At 42.6% G+C, this 24,035-nt stretch overlaps 1 protein-coding gene and 1 long non-coding RNA gene across 2 annotated transcripts in view; one reads left to right on the plus strand and one right to left on the minus strand.

Annotated features, from left to right (window-relative positions):
• The window catches only part of LOC149444215 (uncharacterized), a 38,133-nt gene extending 34,999 nt beyond the window's left edge, over positions 1–3,134 (minus strand). The window contains exon 1 of the long non-coding RNA XR_016306544.1: positions 3,011–3,134. This is a non-coding gene — a long non-coding RNA (uncharacterized LOC149444215). The remainder of the gene's footprint in view (positions 1–3,010) is intronic.
• The window catches only part of LOC149444216 (mitogen-activated protein kinase 12-like), a 56,831-nt gene extending 34,611 nt beyond the window's left edge, over positions 1–22,220 (plus strand). Inside the window, exons 5-12 of the mRNA XM_089654791.1 lie at positions 4,529–4,558; positions 5,940–5,987; positions 10,144–10,258; positions 11,799–11,870; positions 14,795–14,874; positions 15,346–15,424; positions 18,937–19,110; positions 21,786–22,220. Of these exons, the coding sequence (XP_089510917.1) occupies positions 4,529–4,558; positions 5,940–5,987; positions 10,144–10,258; positions 11,799–11,870; positions 14,795–14,874; positions 15,346–15,424; positions 18,937–19,110; positions 21,786–21,847 (660 nt within the window). The 3' untranslated portion in view covers positions 21,848–22,220. The remainder of the gene's footprint in view (positions 1–4,528; positions 4,559–5,939; positions 5,988–10,143; positions 10,259–11,798; positions 11,871–14,794; positions 14,875–15,345; positions 15,425–18,936; positions 19,111–21,785) is intronic.
• The last annotated feature ends 1,815 nt before the right edge of the window (positions 22,221–24,035 follow it).

Here is a 24,035-nt window from a genome sequence, read left to right on the forward strand (position 1 = left end):
AGCAAATGTGAAATTCTGCAGTTTATAGCAGTCTTGTGACCAGGGGCGGACTGACCATTTGGAAACTCGGGCACTGCCCGAGGGCCCGGGGTCAGTAGGGGGCCCCATGAGATGCCCCTGGTACCTTTTTCATAGGCTTTTTTGAGTTTGGGCAAGGACACAGGGGCCCCATGATCCCCTATTGCCCAGAGGCCCCATGAGTTGTCAGTCCGCCCCTGCTTGTGACTTCTATCAGTGTCCAGCAGAGTGCTGGTTAAAGCTTGTGGGAGGAGTTTTCATTTGTTCTAGGAGGATGCAGAACCCTTGACCTCTGTCTGGACAGTGCTGATTGGAACTGTGCTGATCACATACACCTCCCCCCCCCCCAAAAAAAAAGACTCTCTAGCAATATGCACCACACTGAACATGTGCAGCTTGCCCCAAAGGCTCTGTTCTATCAGCAGATGGACTGGGGACTGTGGAAGAAGGGGAGGATCAGAGAAGACAGGATCAAACAGCCTTTTTGTACACAATGCAGAGGATTAACCCTTTGGGTTCCACAATGAGTATAACAAGCATGCTTTACTGCATATACAGACTGGTTTTACTGTTGTGGGTTTAGTAACACTTTAAGTAGAGGATGTGTATGGATTATTTTAGGAGAAAAGGGATATTTCTTAGTGTTACTTTAATGTTTTATTAATGTCGGTGCAATCAATGGTCACTGGCCAAGGGTGTACATGTCTTTAGAATAAAATAGAGCCGGCTTGTACGATTTTCTGGGCTCTATACATCATCATTGCTATTTCACTGCTACATTTTCACTTACTATACGAGAACATTTATACAGCTTGCTGCGGGACATGGAAATTTGGATTGAAAATAAAAAGTTTAAACGTTTTGTATTTTTTTCATACCGCAGTAGGTGATCCTGTGTTGTCCGGCAAGGAAATCAATAAGTGCGTTTATCATAAGGTCTAACACCTCTGTGCCAGTAGGAAGCACATTCCTCGGAGATATTTATTGCTCGGAGGGAGTAGAGACAGAAATATTATCAATCTTGCTCTTCTATGTTTACAGTTGCCTCCCACTCGTTAAATGGGCCGTATCAGAGAGGAATGCCGGGATGACTGTACATTCCACCCCAATCTATCTGTACTTATCTGATCCTCCAATGCCGGGGACATTCATCACGGCTGTCAGCAGGCCTCGCAGAGTGCTCCTGTTCATGTAACCAGCCCAGACCCTCTGTTTTTATATTTTATATTTTTCATATTTTTTTAGCCCTGACAGCGAAGTATGCATTGCTGAGTGCGTTTACAATCCAATATCCCTACTAGGGGCAGACTGACAACTCATGGGGCCCCCGGGCAATTGGGGATCATGGGGCCCCTGTGTCCTTGCCCACACTTAAAACACACACAAAAAAAGCCTATAAAAGGTACCAGGGTCTTTTTATGGGGCCCCCTACTGACCCCGGGCCCTCGGGCAGTGCCTGAGTGCTCAAATGGTCAGTTCACCTCTGATCCCTACTGCATACACACTCACATACAAACTAGGGCCAGTTTGGGCAAATACTGGGTAGCACAGTGGCTAAATGGTTAGCACTTCCCCCTGGCAGTACTCAAGTTGTTAGTTCAAATCCCAATCACACCACCTGCCTGAAATTTGCATGTTCTCAATGTGCCTGCATGGGTTTCCTCCCACACTCTAAAGACATGCTGGTAGGTGAATTGGATCCTGTCTAAATTGTCCCTAGCAGGGGCGGACTGAACATTTGGAAACTTGGGCACTGCCCAAGGGCCCAGGGTCAGTAGGGGGCCCCATGAGATGCCCCTGGTACCTTTTATAGGCTTTTTTGGGTGTGGTTTGAGTGTGGGTGAGGACACGGGCCCCATAATCCCCTGTTGCCTGGGGGCCCCATGAGTTGTTAGTCCGCCCCTGGTCCCTAGTATGTGTATGTATGAATGTGAGTGAGGGACCTTAGATTGTACACCCCTTGAGGGTCAGGGACTGATGTGAATGTACAATCTATATGTAAAGCGCTGTGTAAATTAACAGGCTATATAAGTACCTGAAATAAATAAATAATAGAAAACATCTCCTGATGGACAGGGGGGGAGCTGTTCTGTAGTCCAGCAGAAGAGAAATAGGCAGGACTGACAACACTGCTTGGGATCTCAGTGCATCAGAGGCACAATGTTGTCAGCACAAACAGAACGTTAGGAGCTGAGTGCATTTCTAGAAGGATCAACAGGTTTTTATTGGATTTGTAGCATTTTAAGGCCTGCGTCAATGGGCTTTTCCTTGCTTTAGATGGCTCTAGCACTCCTATACAAGTCTATGGCAATTCAAAACCCACCTAAAAAAAAAAAACAAAACAAAAAAAAACCGATAAACAGGCAATTTGTTTATTAACCACTTCCCGTCCGGCCCATGTATATAAACAGCTGGACGGGAGCAGTGCAGGAGCGGGTTGCTTCCGCCCGCATTTTCAGTCTGTGCGCACTCCCTGGGAGCGTGCGGCATGCAGTCCAGAGGACACAGAAGAACACTGATCACTGTACTGGACCTCTATGCGAGGTCCCGATCATGTGATCACTGATTGGCCAATCAGTGATCACATGAATAGTAGTAAGCAAGATGTCACTTCTGACATCATTGCTTACTACTAGTGAAATCTGTGAATGATCACAGAGATCACATGGTACAAGGCTATTCACAACAGCCTTGTACCATGTGACAAGCTGTGACCAATCACAGCTCACACAGTATTTCTCAATGGCTGCAAGAAAGCAGCCAGAGAGCAGAACAAATTATTGCTTTTACAGCCTTTATGGGTGTAAAAAAAAAAAAATCTTCATCACCTCCCACAAGAAGTACAGTGTCACTATGGTGACACTGTACTGCTAGCCTCCCTGGTGGTATTCCCGAGTGTAGCTCAAGTAAAGTTTCAGTACCACAAGCGGTAACCCCGAGCTACACTCGGGCTTACCATGCGGCGCTGCTCTGCGATCCCTCGATCAATTACCTTGTCCTGCACTCCCGCGATATCCCTCCTGCAGTGTCCCCGGCAATGTAATCCGGCTGATGCCGGCATCTGTCTTCTGGGTTCCGTCCTCTGCGAGCGTCGGGACGTACGGGGGACAGAACTGGCGGGAAATTTGAAAATGACAAAAAGTGACATTCACTAAAATCACTAAAATCACATAGTAAAACATTGCTGTTTCAACCCATTTCACATACATTTTGTCCCGAGTGCTTTGTCCGGCGCCCTGCCTGCATTTTTACTGTTCTTTCTGCCTGGAAACTGAGAAACATCCATGGCGTCCAAAAAGCGTCCCTTTAGGTCAAAAGCGGTTTTAGACCGGCTAGAGAACAGCGATAGTAAATCAGAACCACTTGCAGAATTGAGTGATAATGATTCGTGGGGAAATTCCTCATCAGACACTGAAAACGATTTTGCGACTTTGCTCAGCGATGTGCGAACTTGGCGCTATATTTCAAATTTCAGTGTTTTTGGTTTGATTATATTATTGAATTAAATTTATTATTATATTATTATTTTTTATGATTATTTATTAAATTATAATTTATGATTTCGTGTTTCAAGTTTTATCCTACCCGGGATGTTTACTAGACTCTTGTTCGGACAGATTTCAGTGAGTTATTCCTAAGAATTACAGCCTACGATATAAAACGTCAAATTTCCATGCAAAATAATGTACCGCTTTCAGCACCAAAAATCTGAAATAATCATACCGCTAGGAAGGTTAAGGTGACAGTTTTAAAAAACAATAATATAAAAAAAATATAAAAATAAGTTTAGAAAAATTATAATTTTTGGTTATAAACTAATTTGGGTTATTTTTTTTTTTACTAAAAACATAGCTGAATACACTCTGACCAAGATTTATGAATAAAGATTATTTATTTGTAAAATTTTATAAGAAAAACACTTTTTCAAAGTTTTTGGACTTATCATTTATATAGCAAAAAAAAATAAAAATCCCAGTGGTGAATAAATACCACCAAAATAAAGTTTTATCTGTCTCAAAAAAAATGCTAAAAAACGCCTATGGGCACAGTGTTGCATGACCGCGCAATTGTCATTCAAGGTGTGACAGCGCTGAAAGCTGAAAATTGGCCTGGGCAGGAAGGGGGTGAAAGTGTCCGGACTTGAAATGGTAACAAAAACAAATTTGCAATAACATCAAATGAGCTGCCTGTTTGGAGTTTTCTGTAGAATGTACACTGAGCTGCACATGCCTGTATCATCAGCGACATCTAGTGGACAAAATGCAGTATAGTTTCTCAATGAGGTTTTTCAGAAAACCATACTTCATTTTGGCCACTAGAAGGGGCTGATGATACAGAAATGAATCTATTAGAGTACATACAGTGACATTTTGTTCAGCTTTCTGACATTCATGCAACAAATGTTTTATAAACAGACCATACTGGAAATGAGGTGACTTCAAATGCAGAGTGCCATCTGACTCAATTTATGGATGACATCTTAATTATATATGTATATTTTTTTTTCCAGTATATTCATTCTACGGGTGTCGTGCACAGGGTAAGTTTATTATAAATTACAATCTAACTGTCCCACAAACTAACTTCCTAGTACTGTCTTCACAACATGTATTCAGTATGGAAAAGTAGACAACCCTTGACCAACTGTTGCCCATAGCAGCCAGTAAAGCATCAAAGTTGGGAATCTGAACGGCTACAATTGGAAAAGCTCCACTTTTGCTCCTGTTGTCTTTTGCTCAAGTTTTCAGAGGTCACCTCCAATGAGCTGCCACTGTATCAGCTTTTCCAATAACCTCTGGAATAAAAAGGTTTTATAAAACTATAGACTATGATAACTATCCATAAATAACTTCAGGCATTTTTGCTTTCTGAATGGCTACCTCCACCATCAAACACTTTTTTAATAGCTAAAACAATGCAACAGCATCCTTAGGCTCCATGTACGCGGGACACTTCTGAACGATGGAAACTGACTGCTGGAAAACGTAGGTTAAAAAAACGTCTGTTTAGCTGCATTTGCATACCGCGTTTATGAGCGTTTGCGGTTAGAAACGTTTTTTAAGGATAACCTCAGGAGACCTTCCTAAATGCTCAGAATGCACTGAAAAACAGTAAAAAATTAACTATTTCAGACATTTTGAGAGAAATAGAGAGAGTAGAAGCAGAGAGAGCAGTATGTGTTGAGATAAGCTGTCTTTTTTTTTTTTTGTGGTGTTGGATGTATTCCAGCTCATTTCTGTGCAGAAATTATTGCAGCAGTGTCTAACATATTTTCTTTCATGCGAAACATCAAAGTATGATGTACCGGGTCCATTTGAGTACTGGGAAAACGCTGTGCATGCATTTCTCATGATGAAAAAAGGCTCTGGACAGCATCTGGAAGAGTTAAACATTTTTTCAAACGCAAATGCTTATAAATGCGGTTAGCCGCATTTACAAGTGTTTGAAACACTGAGAAAATCTACTCCTGAACGCAAGTTTGGTGAGTTAAAAAAAACGACTGTAAACTCAACTGCCTGTAAACGACGATGTGTACATGGACACATAGGAAAACATTAGGGAGAGTTCAGGGGCTGCTGAAAAAAACGCAGAAAAGCTCCTAAACGTCAGTTTATCAGCTGCAGCGTACATGGAGTCTTAGACTTTGTTTACATGGAGCAGGCTGGGGGTGGTAAAAACTGAAGTTGAGCCATGGTTTTATCGCCTGCAGTAAGTAATACAGCCTCTTCTGCCACACCCTAGACTTGAGTGCTTAACCCTTGCAGTGGGGGGTGCACTGTAGAGTTGGGCTTCAAATTAAAATTTATGAAAAACATATTTTTCATTCTTGAAACAATGTCATACCATATTGATTGATTAGTACATTTTTATGTGTCTTCTTTAAAAATATTTAATCATATGCCTATTTTTCTGTATTGTAGGACTTAAAACCGAGCAATCTGGGAGTAAATGAAAACTATGAGATTAAGGTGAGCGACCAAACGACTTCAGCATCCGCACATTGTACGTTGTAGTTCTGATCAGATTTGGGATTGGCAATGCTTTGCTCCCATTTGAGTCTAGGTTCACACTGGAAGCCGCATGTGAATTGCATGGGAATCACACTGCATTCCTGTGCAAATCCCATTTGTTTCTGTGTGCTGTGATCTGGGCCCATTCATTTTTGATGACTCAAATCGCACTGCATCTGAATCAAAACGGTGCAGGCACTTTTTTAGGCTACACTGGAATCAGATCACATGGGTGTTTATTTATTTATTTATTTCAGGTACTTATATAGCGCCGTCAATTTACGCAGCGCTTTACATATATATTGTACATTCACATCAGTCCCTAACCCTCAAGGGGTGTACAATCTAAGGTCCCTAACTTACATTCATATATTAGGGCCAATTTAGACAGGATCCAATTAACCTACCAGCATGTCTTTGGAGTGTAGGAGGAAACCAGAGAACCCAGAGGAAACCCACGCAGGCACAGGGAGAACATGCAAACTCCAGGCAGGAGGTGCTGTGGCTGGGATTCGAACCAACAACCCAAGCACTGCCAGGCGGAAGTGCTAACCATTTAGCCACTGTGCTGCCCATGTTATTTGGTTCTGCCAAACACACTGCATTTGTCATCTGGTTTTGGGGTGTTGGTAACTTTTAATTGACACCTGCAGCAGATTTCAGAACACACTGCAACTGTGATGCGGTGAGGAAAACGCACACGATTTGCTGCGTTTCCCGCACCTCAGTGTGAACCAGGGTTAAAGGATAAATAAAATAGTTTTTGTTCTGTTTATTTTACACTTTAAAAAAGGGTTTACCGGTTTATAAACTGATGTTTTACCTACTTATTATGGCAGTGATATCGCAAGTAATCTCACCCCATAATTTCCTGGACTCTCCACCATTGAAAAGAGACAGGATCCCAACATGGTTCTGAACCAGGGACAGACTGACAACTCATGGTGCCTCCGGGCAATAGGGGATCGTGGGGCCCCTGTGTCCTTGCCCAAACTCAAAAAAGCCTATGAAAAAGGTACCAGGGCCATCTCATGGGGCCCCCTACTGACCCCAGGCCCTCTGGCAGTGCCCGAATTTCTAAATGGTCAGTCCACTCCTGTTCTAAACAAGAACTCTACTTCCTACAAATGGTGGAATGCAGGTGACCTCTGCAGTGATTGCTCCAATGGCGGCTGCAGGGATGCCTACATTTAGATAGGAGACTGCCATTTCCCCAGAACAGGGTAGGCACAAAATCCAGAAACCTAAACAGGCCCCACTATAGAGGACCAACTAGAGAGAATCCATTTGATCCATTACACCAGGGATGTCCAAGCTGCCGCCCAGGACGGCTATGAATTTGGGCCAACATGATATCATAAACTTACCTAAAAAATGTTGATTTTTAAAAAAAAAATTTTCAGAAAAATGCGTTTATACTTAGCGAACACATACAGCTGAAGAAACATTTGACAGTTTCTTTACTGGACTTTTCTAAGTTTTATCTTCCCAAAGAAATATCTCCCACTCTTCACAATCACGCCTTATTCATGTCATCAGGTTTTGGCAGCACACCTATATTTATTAGCAATTATTTTCAAGGATGAAGCACACGAAGGGCAAAATTAAAACCAAAATATCTGATTAGCACCTTGAGAATTCGTTGAGAATTGCTACTCCATTCATCGAACCAGATATTGATGCGTTAGAGCAGGGTTTCTCAACCAAGGTTCCTCCAGAGGTCTCTAGGGGTTCCTTGAGCAATTAGCAATTTCTGTCGCTTGAGAAGGTCCCCGATGCAAACCCCCCCCCCCCCATCCCCCACCCCCTATTTTTTTCTTCTCTTCTCATTTCTTTCCTTCTCATTTCTTTTCTTTCCTTTGGGACCGATAGTCGATTCTCTTCTTTTCCTTTTCGTACTCTACGCTCTTCTTGCTGGGAATGCACTTGAGCCTTAGGACCCAGCTAACATACACTTTATTGCCAAAAGTATTGGGATACCCCTCCAGAGCATTGGATTCTGGTGTTCCAATCACCTCCATGGCCACAGGTGTATAAAATCATCACCTAGGCATGCAGACTGCTTCTACAAACATTTGTGAAAGAATGGGTCGCTCTCAAGAGCTCAGTGAGTCCAAGCGTGCTCCCGTGATAGGTTGCCACCTGTGCAATAAGTCCATCCGTGACATTTCCTGGCTACTAAATATTCCACGGTCAACTGTTAGTGGGATTATAACAAAGTGGAAGCAACTGGGAACAACAGCAACTCAGCCACCAAGTGGTAGGCCATGTAAATGACAGAGCGGGGTCAGCACATGCTGATGCGCACAGTGCACAGAAGTCGCCAACTGTTTGCAGAGTCAATAGCTAAAGACCTCCAAACTTCATGTGGCCTTCAGATTAGCACAATAACAGTGCGTAGAGAGCTTCATGGAATGGGTTTCCATGGCCAAGCAGCTGCATCCAAGCCTTACATCACCAAGTGCAATGCAAAGCATCAGATGCACTGGTGTAAAGCATGCCGCCACTGGACTCTAGATCAGTGGAGACGTGTTCTCTGGAGTGACCAATCGCGCTTCTCTGTATGACAATCCAAAGGACATGTCTGGGTTTGGCAGTTGCCAGGAGAACGGTACTTGCCTGACTGCATTGTGCCAAGTGTAAAGTTTGGTGGAGGGGGGATTATGATCTGAGGTTGTTTTTCAGGGGTTGGGCTTGGCCTCTTAGTTCCAGTGAAGGGAACTCTTAAGGAGTCAGCATACCAAGACATGTTGGACAATTTCATGCTCCCAACTTTGTGAGAAGAGTTTGGGGATGGTCCCTTCCTGTTCCAACATTGTCCTTCTCCCCCGACATCAGTGCCTGACCTCACAAATGTGCTTCTGGAAGAATGGTCCAACCTTCCCATAGACACCCTCCAAAACCTTGTGGACGGCCTTCCCAGAAGAGTTGAAGCTGTTAACGCTGCAAAGGGCGGGGCCAACTCAATATTGAACCTATTGAGTAAGACTGGGATGCCATTAAAGTTCATGTGTGTGTAAAGGCAGGCTGACCAATAGGTTTGGCAATATAATGTATGTAGGTATTGCAAAAAATGAAGTTTTATTACTCGGGTACATTATCTATACCTGTCCTTTGTCTCGCATGACAGTACTGGTGATTTGTGATTGGTCTAGTACTGTCACGTGGAAGTGGAAGACGTTCCAGTGTAAGCTTTAAGTGACTTAGAGCTTACACTGGACTTCCTTTCCTCCCTCCCAGCAGCTAAATAGAGCAACAATGAAAAGTTAAGTATTGGCTGGCTAGGAGAGGGGCATTCAAATGAATTTATTGCAAGCACAGGTTCACACAAAAGAAAATCTAGTCTCTCATAGCATCATTTTAATTATTATACAGGACTTATATAGCGCCAACAGTTTACACAGCGCTTTACAACATAAGGGCAGAAAGTACAATTACAATACAAATTAATACAGGAGGGTTCAGAGGGCCCTGCTCGTTAGAGCTTACAATCTAAGAGGGAGCTTACAATTTAAATGTGGTCAAAAATCATCAGAGAATTGGTTGTTATATAAAGCCATCAAAGACACTGGGGTAGATTGACTAAAATGGGAGCAATCAGAATCTGGTGAAGTTGGGCATGGTAGCCAATCAGCTTGTTCAGTTTAGCTTTGGCAATAAAACATGGAAGCTCACTGGTTTCTGTGCAGAGTTGCACCAGATTTTGCATGCTCCAGCCTTAGTAAATAACCCCCACACTGTCAGAGTTTTACAGCGCCTATTCAGCAAAGCATAGGGAAATGTGCAAAATTGAGTGAGCCATAATGCCCAATCAGCAATCACCTATCACTGATTTATCTATAACATTTAGGACTAGTGAACTGCACATTATTGCTGCTCTATGTGGTGAGTAATAGAATAAATCAGAACAGTCCATTAAAAAAAATATGAGACATGGAGACATTGGTTCATTAGCCACATTATTCTAATGTATTTATTTCCTTGCATTGAATTGTATATTATATGGAAATCCCAGCAGCAGCCTAGGGGTATGCTTGTAGACCAGAATAATTACAATCTAATTATGCCTAATGAAGCTTTTTTGAATAGCAATGAGATTAATTTCTGCCTTTAGATTTTAGATTTCGGTCTGGCTCGCCAAACGGAAAGTGAAATGACGGGATATGTGGTGACACGCTGGTACAGAGCGCCAGAAATTATTTTAAATTGGATGCACTACAACCAAACAGGTGAATGGGACTCCATTCGGATTTTTATAAATGTCATGCATTGAAAATGGAGGTAAAAATGCAACTTGGCAAAGTATGAGAAATCTCAGTATGGGCAAGGCATAGGATCACATTAAAGATGGCAATGATTCATTTACACCTGTTCTTACCAACAAATGAGCTTAAAATCTATTGTCTCTACTGCACATGTGCTCTAGTTTCAATCTGGGTGTAAGCTGATTGACCTGCAAGTATTTTTATGGGGTGTTGGTATAAAACGGTGCACCTCAAGGAAACCCATGTACATATGAGCAGAAAGTTCAAAAACCGTATAGTGACTCTAAAGGAAACATCATATGCAGGCAGCTTCAAAACAGTGTTACACCAGTAGACTAGATAAAAGAATGGAGCTTAATGATGACTATGGGCAACCACTTTCTGTACAAGGCCCTTTATTATTATTATTATTATTATACAGTATTTATAAAGCGCCAATAGATCGCTCAGCGCTGTACATTACAAAGGGGGACAGAACATGTGACAGAACAATACCAATACAATGCAAAACATGAGGGGATTGAGGGCCCTGCTCTTTCGAGCTTACAGTCTAGGAGGGAGGGGATGGTGGCACAGGAGGAGATAGCTGTGGGAAATGGAGTGGTAGGAAGAGTGGAGGAGGTCAGCAAGTTAGCAGGGGGTGGGGTAGGCTTCCCTGAAGAGATGGGTTTTCAGGGTGCGCCTAAAGGAGTGGAGAGTAGGTGATAATCTAATGGGTTGGGGCAGGGAGTTCCAGAGGATGGGTGACACCCTGGAGAAGTCCTGGAGGCGGGCATGGGAGGAGGAGACCAGGGAACTAGAGAGAAGGAGGTCTTGTGAGGAGCGGAGAGTGCGTGCTGGGTGGTACTTGGATATTAGGTCAGTGATGTAGTTCGGGGCAGTATGGTGGACGGCTTTGTACGTCAGTGTTAGGATTTTGAATTTGATCCGTTGTGCAATCGGAAGCCAGTGGAGGGATTGGCAGAGGGGGGTGGCGGAGATGGAGCGGTTGGAAAGGTGAATGAGTCTGGCAGCCGTATTCAGGATCGACTGAAGCGGGGATAGCCAGCGGCGAGGCAGGCCAGTGAGGAGGGAGTTGCAGTAGTCAAGTCGTGATATGATGAGGGAGTGGATGAGCTGTTTAGTGGTTTCTGGGGTTAGGAACGTGCGTATTTTGGCGATGTTGCGGAGGTGGAGTCTGCACGAGTTTGTTAAAGATTGGACTTGGGGCTGGAAGGATAGGTTGGAGTCCAAAATGACACCAAGTACTCTGGCCTGCGGGGCAGGTTTGATGGTGGCGTTATTGGATGTGATGGAGAAGTCAATGGGGGGTGGTGTCCGGGCTGGGCGGAGGACAAGAAACTTGGTTTTGGAGAGGTTCAGTTTCAGGAAGTGGAGCAACATCCAGTCAGATATGTCGCTCAGTAGGTGTGTGATTCGGGCGGAGACTGAGGTGGTGAGGTGGGGGGTCCTCACCACCTCAGTCTCCTTGGGCGTGCTAACCCAATTCTTGCTCTCTTTACAGTGGACATTTGGTCTGTTGGATGCATATTGGCTGAAATGATCACTGGCCGTGTTCTGTTTCCTGGAGGAGACTGTATCCTTTGTGACAATTTTATATATATATAACTAAAGGACAGTTTTGGAGATAGCTGTCACGTACCTGGTAGTGGAACCTGAAGTGATGAGGACGGCCTTGCAAGGATTCAACCTATGTCTGTAGCCCCTGCCCTCGTTATTTTCACCCTCAGGCCTGGGAGAAATAAAGCTCCAGATACCGAAGTGTGCAAGCTAAATCTTTGAAAGTTTAATTCATGACAAGAACAATTATACAGAAGTCAGTAGGCATTGCTTAATCTCAGGATGACCAATGAAACATTCCATTCTTATCAATATAGTTATGTGAAGAAACTACAAATAGTTGAGGGATACCATATAAGGTAGTTCCGTTTACAGAAATTAAACTAGTCTAAGAAAACAAGAAAGAAGTCATAGAATTCACAAAACCAAAACTAACTGTTCTCACGTCTAGAAATGGAGGCATTATACAAAATGGATGCCAGTTAATAAGACATATTTCCATACAGGCCACTCCTACACCTCCTGGTCAGGGCTCCTGGTAAAGTGACAGGTGGTGCAAGGGCATGAGTGTCTTATAGTTATTACCAGCAGTTGGTATGGGTTGTTAGGTTGAACACCAGCAAAGTCAGTCTGGGTAGGAGGCAGAAGATCAAAGAAGACTGGCTGGGCAGTGGGTGAGGATCAGCAGTGACTAGCTGGCAGCAGGAAGATGATCAGCGAAGACTGGCTGGTCAACAGACAGGTGGTCAGTAGAGACTGGCTGGGTAAAGGGTAGATGATCAGTGGAGACCAGGAGTGGACTGACCATTTGGAAACTTGGGCACTGCCCGAGGGCCCGGGGTCAGTAGGGGGCCCCATGAGATGGGCTTGGTTACCGTTTTCATAGGGTTTTTTGAGTTTGGGCAAGGACACAGGGGCCCCATGATCCCCTATTACCTGGGGGCCCCATGAGTTGTCAGTCCGCCCCTGGTGGAGACTGACTAGTCAGCAGGCAGATGATCAAAAGAGTCAGGAAAGCCAGGTTGGTAATTGGCAATCAGATTGAGTGTATTCACGTAGAATGGGGAAAGAGCAGGCAGAAGCATGGTCCAATTGCAAGCCAGGATCGGTACAGGCGGATATTAGAAGCAGTCAAGGCAGGCTGGATCAATAACCAATATTAAAATACAGAGTAGCAGATAGCAAGTTATGGCTGAAAGATGTAGACAAGACTGGTCATGTGCAGCAGTTTACATAGCTCACTTGGTGCCAGAGTCAGTGGCAGGCCCATACACATATTCTTGTGCTTGCGTAGTCGCATATTTGCGTCTATGTGTTGGCCTGCACAGACGTCCTTCTGATGTACCATTCCGTATACTGGTATGCCCTTCCTGACAATGCTCCCATTTTCCTACCCTGGCACAGCAAGAATTTAATTTTCCAAGTATCTTGGGCAAAGTGGCAGTGTCTCTGAAAAGGACATTCCCAACATCCTCATACCCACCTTACCTCACAGCTTCGTGCTACTCCCCTGCAGTTGGTGCTGGAATTGGCTGTGTCTGCAACCCAGGGAATGGTGATTTCACTCTCACTGGTCATGTGACAGTGCTTTGGCCCAATGGTTGGCTGCTAAGCCCGAGCTCCATCACAAGGGAAGCAGGTCAGATGCTCTCCATACTAAGGTGAGGTATGCCAGGTACCAAGTAAAGTGAGAATATGGGAGTCATGGATGCACTTTCCAGAGACACTGCTATCCTGCCCCTACTTACTTGGCAAATTCAATTCTTGCTGTGTCAGGTTATGAGAATGGGAGCTGCATGGAAAAGTTACCAGCATCTCTTTAACCTCCCTAGCGGTCTGATTATGTCAGTATTTCTGTGCTCAAAGCGGTACATTGTTTTCAATGGAAATATGTCGTTTTTTTATTGTAGGCCTGTAATTCTTAGGAATAACTCACTGAAATCTGTCCGAACAAGAGTCTAGTAAACATCCCGGGTATGATAAAATTTTAAACACGAAATCATAAATTCTAATATAATTAATCATAAATAATAATAATTATACATTTAATTCAATAATATAATCAAACCAAAAACACTGAAATTTGAAATAGAGCAACAAGTTCGCACATCACTGAGCAAAGTCGCAGAATCGTTTTCAGTGTCTGATGACGAATTTCCCCCACGAATCATTATCACTCAATTCTGCAAGTGGTTCTAATTTACTATCGCTGTTCTCTATCCGGTCTAAAACCGCTTTTGACCTAAAGGGACTCTTTTTGGACGCCATGGACGTTTCTTAGTTTCCAGGCAGAAAGAACAGTAAAAATGCAGGCAGGGCGCCGGACAAAGCACTCGGGACAAAATGTATGTGAAATGGTTTGATACAGTAATACTATCAGATTTTAGTGTATTGAGTGAATGTCACATTTTAAATTTTTTTAAATTCCCGCCGGTTCCGTCCCGACGCTCACAGGGAACGGAACACAGATGCCAGTATCAGCTGGAGGACATGGCCGGGGATGCTGCAGGGGGACATCGCGGGACCGCAGGACAAGGTTGGTGCTCGAGGGATCTCAGAGCAACGCTGCAGTGTAATCCCGAGTGTAGCTCGGTGTTACCGCTTCTGGTACTGAAAGTTAACCCCGAGCTACACTCAGGAATACCGCCAGGGGGGTTAAACAAACTTGCCTAAAAAAGTGCTACCAAAGTAAAAATTTGCCTCTCCTGGTGCCTGTGCCACCAAAAATCTTCCCCTTGAAGAGAAATTCTCCACCAAAGTCTCTTCTCAAACTGTCTCTTCCAGGAGCAACGATCTCCTGGGTCCAACCCCTATACCACTATAGGACACAACAGTGTCAAATCATGACCAAAATCCATGTTAGTTTTCTTATAATATGCAGGGAAAGATGATTTTCTATGTATGTGCTATGGCATAATATGTACTTAACATGCATAACAGATTTTGACGAACTGAACAAAATTATTGAAGTAATAGGAAGTCCCCAACCATCATTAATCAACAAGATGGAAAGCAAACATGTAAGTACCTACAGGTTCTGCAGATCAACACTGGATAGGTATGTAGGCTGCTCCTCTGTGGCCAAAATTTTGCATCTAGTCTTAAATTGGAAGTGTTTGGACCTGGTGATTGGCTGCTGGAGGTGCAAGTGCTGCATCCTGGTGGGAGATCACACGCTCCCCCCATACCCAAAAGAATCAGGTATTTGTCCTGTTCTGATGGAACAACGGAGTGGCAGGGGAGAGTGGTGGAGGTCTGTCTCAGTGGGTTGGGATGTTCTTACAAATAAAAGTTACAGTATGACTGCCAGGAAAGTTACATTTTTATTAGGAGGTATCAGTATTTTAATCTTCCAGTTTTTCCAGGAGAGGTTTCTTTTAGCATTGATTTTTTTTTCTAGACTATCGGTTTTTATATATTTTTTTTTTCCAAACATCTTTTAGTACTTGCCCATTTGACTGTCATCTGCAACTATTAATTTCTCTTTACAGGCTCAAGACTATTTAAAAATGCTACCACAGAAGCAAAAGAAGAATTTTAAAGAGCTTTTCCCAACAATGAGCGCACTAGGTAAGAAAACTACCCAACCTATTATTCACCCATAATAACAGGAATGAGTAGGACATCTGTGAATTAGGTGTGCCCTGTGCCTTGACGCTTTCCAAATTCGCCTTACTGTAATATTTTGGTATTTGCATAGCTCCTTCCTCTTTTCTTTTATATTGTCACAGATCTACCTGGACCTTGTCAGAAATGTTCATATCCAGCATTAATCCAACAATTTATTGCTTTAGCAATGTGTGCTCATTTAAGGTGTATGTATAGCCCAATTTTTTTTTTTTTTATTATGGATTGATTACACAGGTCTGCGACTAAAAAGCTGTTTGATTATTTTCATCTAATTTCCATGTCTTTTGGTGTGCTGAAAACAAATAAAATATTGAAAAAACTCCTAGACGTCATGATTTGCCACAAAATGCAAAATTGTCTTCAAATTTTTAAAATTTTTGGTATTTTTTTATATTATGGGTTTTTAACCAAATTACTATTAATTAATTCACATAAGTGCATTTAAGATATAAAATGCCAAAAAAACCTTAAAGGGGTTGTCCGAGTTATGTAAAAAAAAATATAGCACTGTAAATCTGATGGTCAGCAATATATACATAAGCGAAGCAAGTTTTAGGGAAAAAAAATTCTATTTCCTCATTTCCCCAGTTCTCTTCTGGCCCTTTGTTGTTATTTGCAGGTAAACAATCTCTGCGCCTCCCCCCCTGCAAAGGGGGTGAATACAAATGCTGCTCTGAGTGACATGTCTGACTACTGGGATACTCAGCAGCATGCTGTATGTGTAAGCCTCAGCCCTGAGTCTGTGCTTCTAATGGTAGAAGGGGTTAATCTTTCCTGAAGAATCCAGTGGGTGGGATACCAAATACCCTTGTTTTCTGTGTCTATGGGACAGTCGAGACCGACAAAATCACTGGACCAAGAAGAGTTGGCAGCCGAGGGTGCTAACAGTCGGTGAAAAAAATGTCCTTCAAGAAACTTTGGTACCTTCCCATAAAGTTCTTCTACAACCTCTCCACATAAAATTGGGATTGATGAAGCAATTCGTAAAATCACTTCCAAGAGATGGAGAATGCTTTAAATACTTGGTCACCAAGTTTCCAGGCCTGTCGGAGGCAAAATTGAAGGAAGGTGTGTTTGTCAGACCAGACATTAGAAGGCTTATAGTTGATGAAGAGTTTGTCAATACCATGACGGATCCTCAAAAAGAAGGGTGGATTGCATTTAAAGAAGTCGTACAGAAATTTTTAGGCAATAACAAAGATCCTCACTACAAAAAGATCATCGGACAAATGCTGAAAGCATTTCAAGCTTTAGGTTGCCTGATGAGTTTGAAAGTGCATTTCCTCCAGTCCCACCTTGACTACTTTCCTGAAAATTTGGGAGCTGTGAGTGAGGAACAAGGTGAACGATTCCATCAAGACATTAAAGAGATGGAAAGGAGATACCAGGGAAAATGGAGCATTACAATGATGGCAGACTACTGTTGGATGCTTCAGAGAGACATTCCAGATGCTACTCACAAGCGTAAATGCACCAAGAGGAGCCTCACAGGGAAGAAGAATCGAGTATAGTGTGTGTAGGTGAGCTCATTTCAGTTAAAAAAAGGATTTTCATGAAAAAATTGTAATAAAACTTTAATTTTATAAGTTTATTTCCATTTATTTTGAGGTATTGCCTTATTTAACATAGTTACCTAAATTGTCAGGAAACGTGATGTCCTATGACAAAATGGAGGTGATTTTCGGATTCAGCGCACCAAAAAACATAAAGATTACGTGGAATAACCAAAACAGCTCTTGAAAAAATTTTTTTTGCAGACCTGTGTTATTGAACTATTAAATTCTCTGAAAGTTAATTTTTTTCTGTATTTATCCTGTCTTGGAGGTTTCCCTTCATTTCCTGTTCTTCAGGCCTAATAAGAAGTAAGAGGAAAAATCCCTCTTGGACAACTGTCATCAGAAAAGGTGTCCCTGTAGGAAGATTTCTTCTCACCTTTTTTTTACAGTGACAGCTGTAAATATTTGATGTAAAATTCCAGGATAATGGTCACCAGGACAAATAGAGAGCATACATTTACCCCTTAGGGACAGACAGCAATATAACCCCCCCCCCTCCCTTTCTCAAATGCCTACTTACCTAAATGTGACATCTGTGTCCAAAATGAGTCTGCAGAGCCTTTGACTCAAATCTTCTTTCCACCTGGGCAGTTGAACCCCATCTTGTGAGATGACCAAAAAGAGGTCTATAGAGATTGCCCATGCAGGCCAGAAAAAGACTTTGGCCAAAGGCTGTAAAGATTCAGGCAAGCGACAGCCATCAAATTCAAATAAGTTTACATAGTGGGTGAAGAGTAGTTAGTTAAGGTTCGGTTTTTCCGAAAGTCTTTAAAAGCAAACCTGACAAATTTAAAGTTGGTGAAATCTATATATGGTTTAAAAAACAAAAATGAAGATTGAATCCCAGGGGAAGTTTTTTTTAGGCCAAAAGTAAATCTCTTAGCGAAAGAAGAAAAGGACTCTAGAACAAGAAAAGTGATTGTTAAAGTGAACCTGTACTGAAATAACTGTACTGTTGGAATTGGAGTTTCCCCTGCTTTGCTCCTGCACACTATTAGGTGTTATAATCTGATCATGGAAAACTGGAAATCCCAGCTTAAAGCGGAGTTCCACCCAAAAGGGGAAGTTCCACTTTAAAGATTGCTCCCCCGCTCCCCATTAAGGACTGGCACCTTTGGGGAGCGGGGGGGGGGGGAGGGAGCTGGTACCCGAAATTGAGAAATTGACGGGTACCCGCTCCCACTTCTGCTGCGATCACCTAGGCAATCGGAAGCTGAAGTTGTCCTTCTACCCTCCCTCCCTGTAGTCTTGTGGGACACGCGACAGGTCCCAGAAGACGACGGGGCCATTCAGGAAGCGTAGCGCTGCTCGCGCATGCGCAGTGGGCTCCCGGCTGTGAAGCTGCATGCTGTCACAGCTGGGTGCCCACACCAAAGATGCCGGCGCCTGGAATACAGGACAGCCAGTGAAACGGGCTGCGGCGGGGGCACCGCAGGATCGTTGCACGGGTGAGTGGCTGTTTTTTAAAAGTCAGCAGCTACAGTTTTTGTAGCTGCTGACTTTTATTTTTTACAGAGTGAGTGGAACTCCGCTTTAAATGGATATAAAGGGTATCATCCATTGCAAAATATCATCTATTGTACACTTTGTCTATTGAATACAATACGCTCAATTCACAAAGCTGGCACGCCAATATAAGGATATTTCATTTTTAAGTGATTATTTTGAGCCGAGTTCAATGAGATCTGAAAATTACAGTCACATACAGATCCTTATCCTTGTATAAAGCTTCCTGAATCGAGGCAAAAGTGGCTTAAAACTGTAATACATGTTACACTGTGAAGCTGTGCATAAAAATCATCTTTCAGTTCAACATGAGTCACCTGCAATCGAATATTTGAATTGGCATGTACTATCTAGACAGGTCATTGACGGATTTCCTTCCTGTCTCACCAGAGATCGATTTGGTGGAGAAAATGCTGGAACTGGACCCAGAAAAAAGATTATCTGCTACAGAATGTCTGGCACATCCATACCTAGAAGAATACCAGGACTCGGACCCTGACCCGCCTGCAGAGAAATACGATGACTCCTTTGAAAGCCTGGACCTTGGTATCGCAGAGTGGAAAAGTAATGTATTTGTGTTTTAATTATTATTCTAGATACAGCCAGGATCACAAAATAAAAGCCAATGAGATGAATACATAAAACAAGGCAGAGGTCCGAGGTCAAAGAATGCAGGTTAAAGAGGAAGCTCCAGTGGATTAGAAGATCCTTCAAATATCTATATACTTGAGTTAAAGGATATGTAAACCCAACAACTAAAATCCTATAACAGCTTTAACATATTAATGTAATTTTAAAAGTAATTTTCAGTATATGAAAATTTGAAGCTACAATTAAAATACTTCCATAAAGGTCCTTGCTCAGGAACTTTCTGTTATGGGGTGACAACGCTCTGTCCCTGTTTCCCAACTGTTCTCCTGCATTGGTGTAAAAAAGGAACAGAAGATAATGGAACACCAAAGGAATGGACCAATCAGAAGATTAGGTATGGTTAAGATTTTACCACAATGGATTGTCTGACTGACCCGTTGCTTTGGCTTTCCATTAACTTCTGTACCTCAAGCTTTCACCCAAGGTCCCCCAGTGGTAGGTGGTACTTGTGGCCTAAGGATCAGCCTAGTCACTCTATTTATGCCACAAGACTGACTTCCATCCATTCTGATAGTAGAGACTGAGATCTTTCTGATCCATAAAACTTTTTTGAATCCAGAGCCATCCTCAACCCAACTACCCTTTGGAAAATGATAGTTCCCTGCCTGCATTTGGACAACAATAACTCAGAAACAAGAATGCAGCAAATTAAAGTCAGAACTCCTGAGCTTTGTACTTGTTCTGGGTCAGTGAAGTATTGAAGCCTGATCACATGTATGACAGCCAAGTGGATTATGAGATAATCTCAAAACAAAGACATTTTGGGGAAATTAAACTTGGCCATGAGACACACACCCTAATTATGATTAGTCAGGCCATAGATGATGCGATTTCCTTTCCTGCAACCATGGGCTCAATGCAGTTGATGGGGAAATCCCTCCTGCCGAAGCTATTGTGCTCCCCTGGTGGGGAGGCGTGGGAACCGTCCATGCTGGGAGACCACCATGATTATTGGTAGTGGCTATAGCTGCTGGCAATAATTACATGCCAAAAACCTGAGATTCTGGTTGTACCCAAGTCAATCGATGGGTACAATCAGCCTGCTCATAGATGGTTCGAATCTCAGCCGGCCCGGCTGAGATTCAATGGCTGGCTTTAGGTGGCAGTAACACTTAATGGAACACCTAAACTACTAGTTCATCAGTCCTTTGCTACTTACTGTGTGGCCCTCGGGGTCCCTGCAATCAGTACCTTGCCAAGGTGCTTGCTCAGGTCAGTGAAGAAAAAGATATTCTGGGTTCTAACGGTTAAATGGTGTTTCTCACTTTTTTTCTGTGCTGCCTATTCCCTTTTACCTTTTTTTCCTTCTAATCTTTTACAATGAGTCTGCTGGAAGATATATCATATGTTGCACAAATAATGTTTTAAGGAGGCTGTAGGGAGCACATTGTGGGAGTATTGATTTATAAAAGTGCTGTAAAAACAGTATCTCTAGCAAACTCATATAATGTGTCTCTAGTCTATGACTCCCCAGTTTCCAACTACTCCAACAGCAAGTCCCCATTCTCTGTCCATCATTTGTAGCGTGCCTGTAGTCTCTGACCATCTCCTGTTGCACGTCTGCAATGTCTGACAGATTTCCGTAGCATTACATTTCACTGCATGTTATGTGCGGCCATGACGTCAGGTGCCACACTTGAGTCCACCTGCATCAGGAAGGTAGAAAACCAATAAACTTCTGCAACCACATGGGTAAAGTTGACCTCCAAGCAGATATTAAAGTGAAACTCCACTCTAAAGGGGAAGTTCTGCTTTATGTCCCACCCCTCTTCCTTTGGGAATCTTTTTTTTTGGGGGGGGGGGGGGGTATTGCAAACAGGAAGGTAAGAAACAAAGTATGTCTCTTTTCAAAAACCTTCCCATGCACAATTTCTGGGACAGCAACTATAGCTATGGTTTACATGCAATGGCAAGCAATATAAGTACCTATATGTGGCTTGATAGTGGCCTCTTGCATTCCTGTACAGCAGAGCTCAGACAGAGAGGGAGAAACAGCACATGGAACCAATCAGTTCAAGGAGCATGCTGTTAGGAGGAGTGAGCAGAGAGATAATCTCATCAGTCTGCAGCTTTTCCTTTAAATCTCCAGTCAAAGGTTGAGGGAGGGACAAGACCTGTATTATTAAACTGTAGTTGAGGAATATCAGGTGTCTTTCTCTGCCAGACAGGGTTTTGTTGTGTGGTTGAGCTGTGAAAATACCAAAACTGGTTGAAGAGAAATAGAAAATCCTTTGACTGGTAAAACAGCTCCCATATTCAGTATGTATTTCAAATTGTAGATGTTTGCCTGGAGTTCAGCTTTAGGTTTTGGCAAAGAATGATCATTGTTATTGCTGTAACAGAAATCACTTCTCAAAAACTTTTTTTTACAGATTCACCAATCCAAGCATTTTAGTTCAAATACTGAAAATGTTAAATTTTTTGCCAGGAGACACATAGGTAACGAAAAAAAACATTTTAGCTCTGCCAGCGAGACTAAATATCAAGCAATATATTTATTTTGTAAAGGGCGATTTTAATCTGATTATTTTGTCAGCAGATCTTCCAAGAAGTTTGCAAAATTCCATTTCTCATTTGTATTTACACAGGTTTAAGTCACATGGAAGTCGTGACATTCGATCCGAAAAGCCCGAGCCAACGCGCTACTTAACTACACTGGTGCAGTTTCTTCTTGTCTGCCAGGCAACCGCAACATGGAACGTTGAAGAAGCTCCAGAACCGTGTCACAGCGAAGAACAGCCTTTTCATCAAAGATGGATTCATCTTCCAAACTGAACAACCTCATGGACCAAAGAGGACTACTTTTTACTGTAACTGCGTATATTTCCAACACGAAGGTGTCTTTTACAACCTGAGGATATCCAGTTTTATTGGACTTGCCCGTCTGAGCGAGCAAACTTTTTTTTCTGTTTTGGATGGTTGCCAGCAAACTGAGACACTTGATACCTTCTACTATTAGGGGCTACATCATCAAGATCACTGAACCCACCCGATGCAGCCAGAATAAAGGGATCTCATCTTTATTGTTGAATATTTCCTTTATAATACGAGGGGCGACTGAAAAGTTCTCAGCCTACCCATGAAGCATTTGTCTCAGCCCAATTTTATTTTTGCTACTCATAGTACATATCTTCGCAAGGTTCCATACCAAATTTCTCACAATTAGCTTTTTATTTGTTTCAGTTACTGAAGACTGAAGCTCAGAAGGTCATCATTGTCTGAAAGATGGAGAAAGTGAGCAAACGTTCTGTTATCCAATACCTGCTGAAAAAGGGAATGAGTGGACAGGACATCCACAAGGACATGATGGAAACATTAGGGGAGGATGCCCCTTCCTATTCCACTGTTAAAAAGTGGGCGGTGGAATTCAAGAGGGGGAACCCCTCTGTCCAAGATGCCCCTCGCAGTGGAAGACCAGCAACTACCTGTATGGAGGAAAACATCACAGCAATCCAGGATCTTGTAACGGCAGACAGGCGTGTGACAGAACGTTTCATCGCAGAGAAAGTGGGAATATCCCAGGAACGTGTTGGACACATTTTAACCACTTCCCGTCCGGCCCATGTATATAAATGGCCTCCCCGCCCCCTGCTTGTGCGAGCTCCCTGGGAGTACGCAGCATCGCGATACGGTGCCCGCTGTATCCTCCTGACACAATGGAACACTGATCGTTGTACGGGACCTCTGTGTGAGGTCCCGATCATGTGATCACTGATTGGCCAATCAGTGATCACTGATTGGCCAATCAGTGATCACTGATTGGCCAATCAGTGATCACTGATTGGCCAATCAGTGATCACATAAAGAGTGGTAAACAAGATGTCACTTCTGACATCATTGCTTACTACGTGTGAAATCTGTGAATGATCACAGAGATCACATGGTACAGGGCTATTCACAACAGCCTTGTACCATGTGACAAGCTGTGACCAATCACAGCTCACACAGTATTTCTCAATGGCTGCAAGAATGCAGCCAGAGAGAATGAGAAATTATTGCTCTTACAGCCTTTATGGGTGTAAAGCAATCAGTGTGAAAAAAAAAAAAAAAAAATCTTCATCACCCCCCACAAGTAGTACAGTGTCACCATGGTGACACTGCTAGGGTGACAGTATGTAAAAAAAAACATTAATAATAACATTAAAAAAATGTAAAAATATTTTTTGAAAAATTATAATTTTTGGTTATAAACTAATTTTGGGTTCTTTTTTTTTGCTAAAAAGATAACTGAATAAATTTTGGCCAAGATTTATGAAGAAAATTATTTATTTACAAAATTTCATAAGAAAAGCACTTTTTTAAATATTTTTGGACTTTTTCATTTATATAGCAAAAAAAATGAAAATCCCAGCAGTGAATAAATACCACCAAAATAAAGCTTTATCTGTCTCAAAAAAAATACAATAAAATTCATATGGGTACAGTGTTGCATGACCGCGCAATTGTCATTCAAAGTGTGACAGCGCTGAAAACTGAAAATTGGCCTGGGCAGGAAGGGGTAAAAGTGTCCGGACTTGAAGTGGTTAACAGTAGTGCTGGACATGCACAAGGTGTCAAGTCGGTGGATTCTGAGAATGTTGACTGCTGAAAACAAACCCAACAGATGGCAGGTATTGGATAACAGCACGTTTGCTCACTTTCTCCATCTTTCAGACAATGATGACCTTCTGAGCTTCGGTCTTCAATAACTGAAACACAGAAAAGGCTATTTGTGAGAAATTTGGTATGGAACCTTGCAAAGATATGAACTATGAGTAGCAAAAATAAAATTGGGCTAAGACAAATGCTTCATGGGTAGGCCGAGAACTTTTCAGTCGCCCCTCGTATATTAAAGAAGA

Source organism: Staurois parvus, unplaced genomic scaffold (assembly GCF_062004578.1).
Source record: "Staurois parvus isolate SC_StPar_1 unplaced genomic scaffold, SC_StPar_1.0 ptg000799l, whole genome shotgun sequence".
Classification (NCBI taxonomy): domain Eukaryota; kingdom Metazoa; phylum Chordata; class Amphibia; order Anura; family Ranidae; genus Staurois; species Staurois parvus.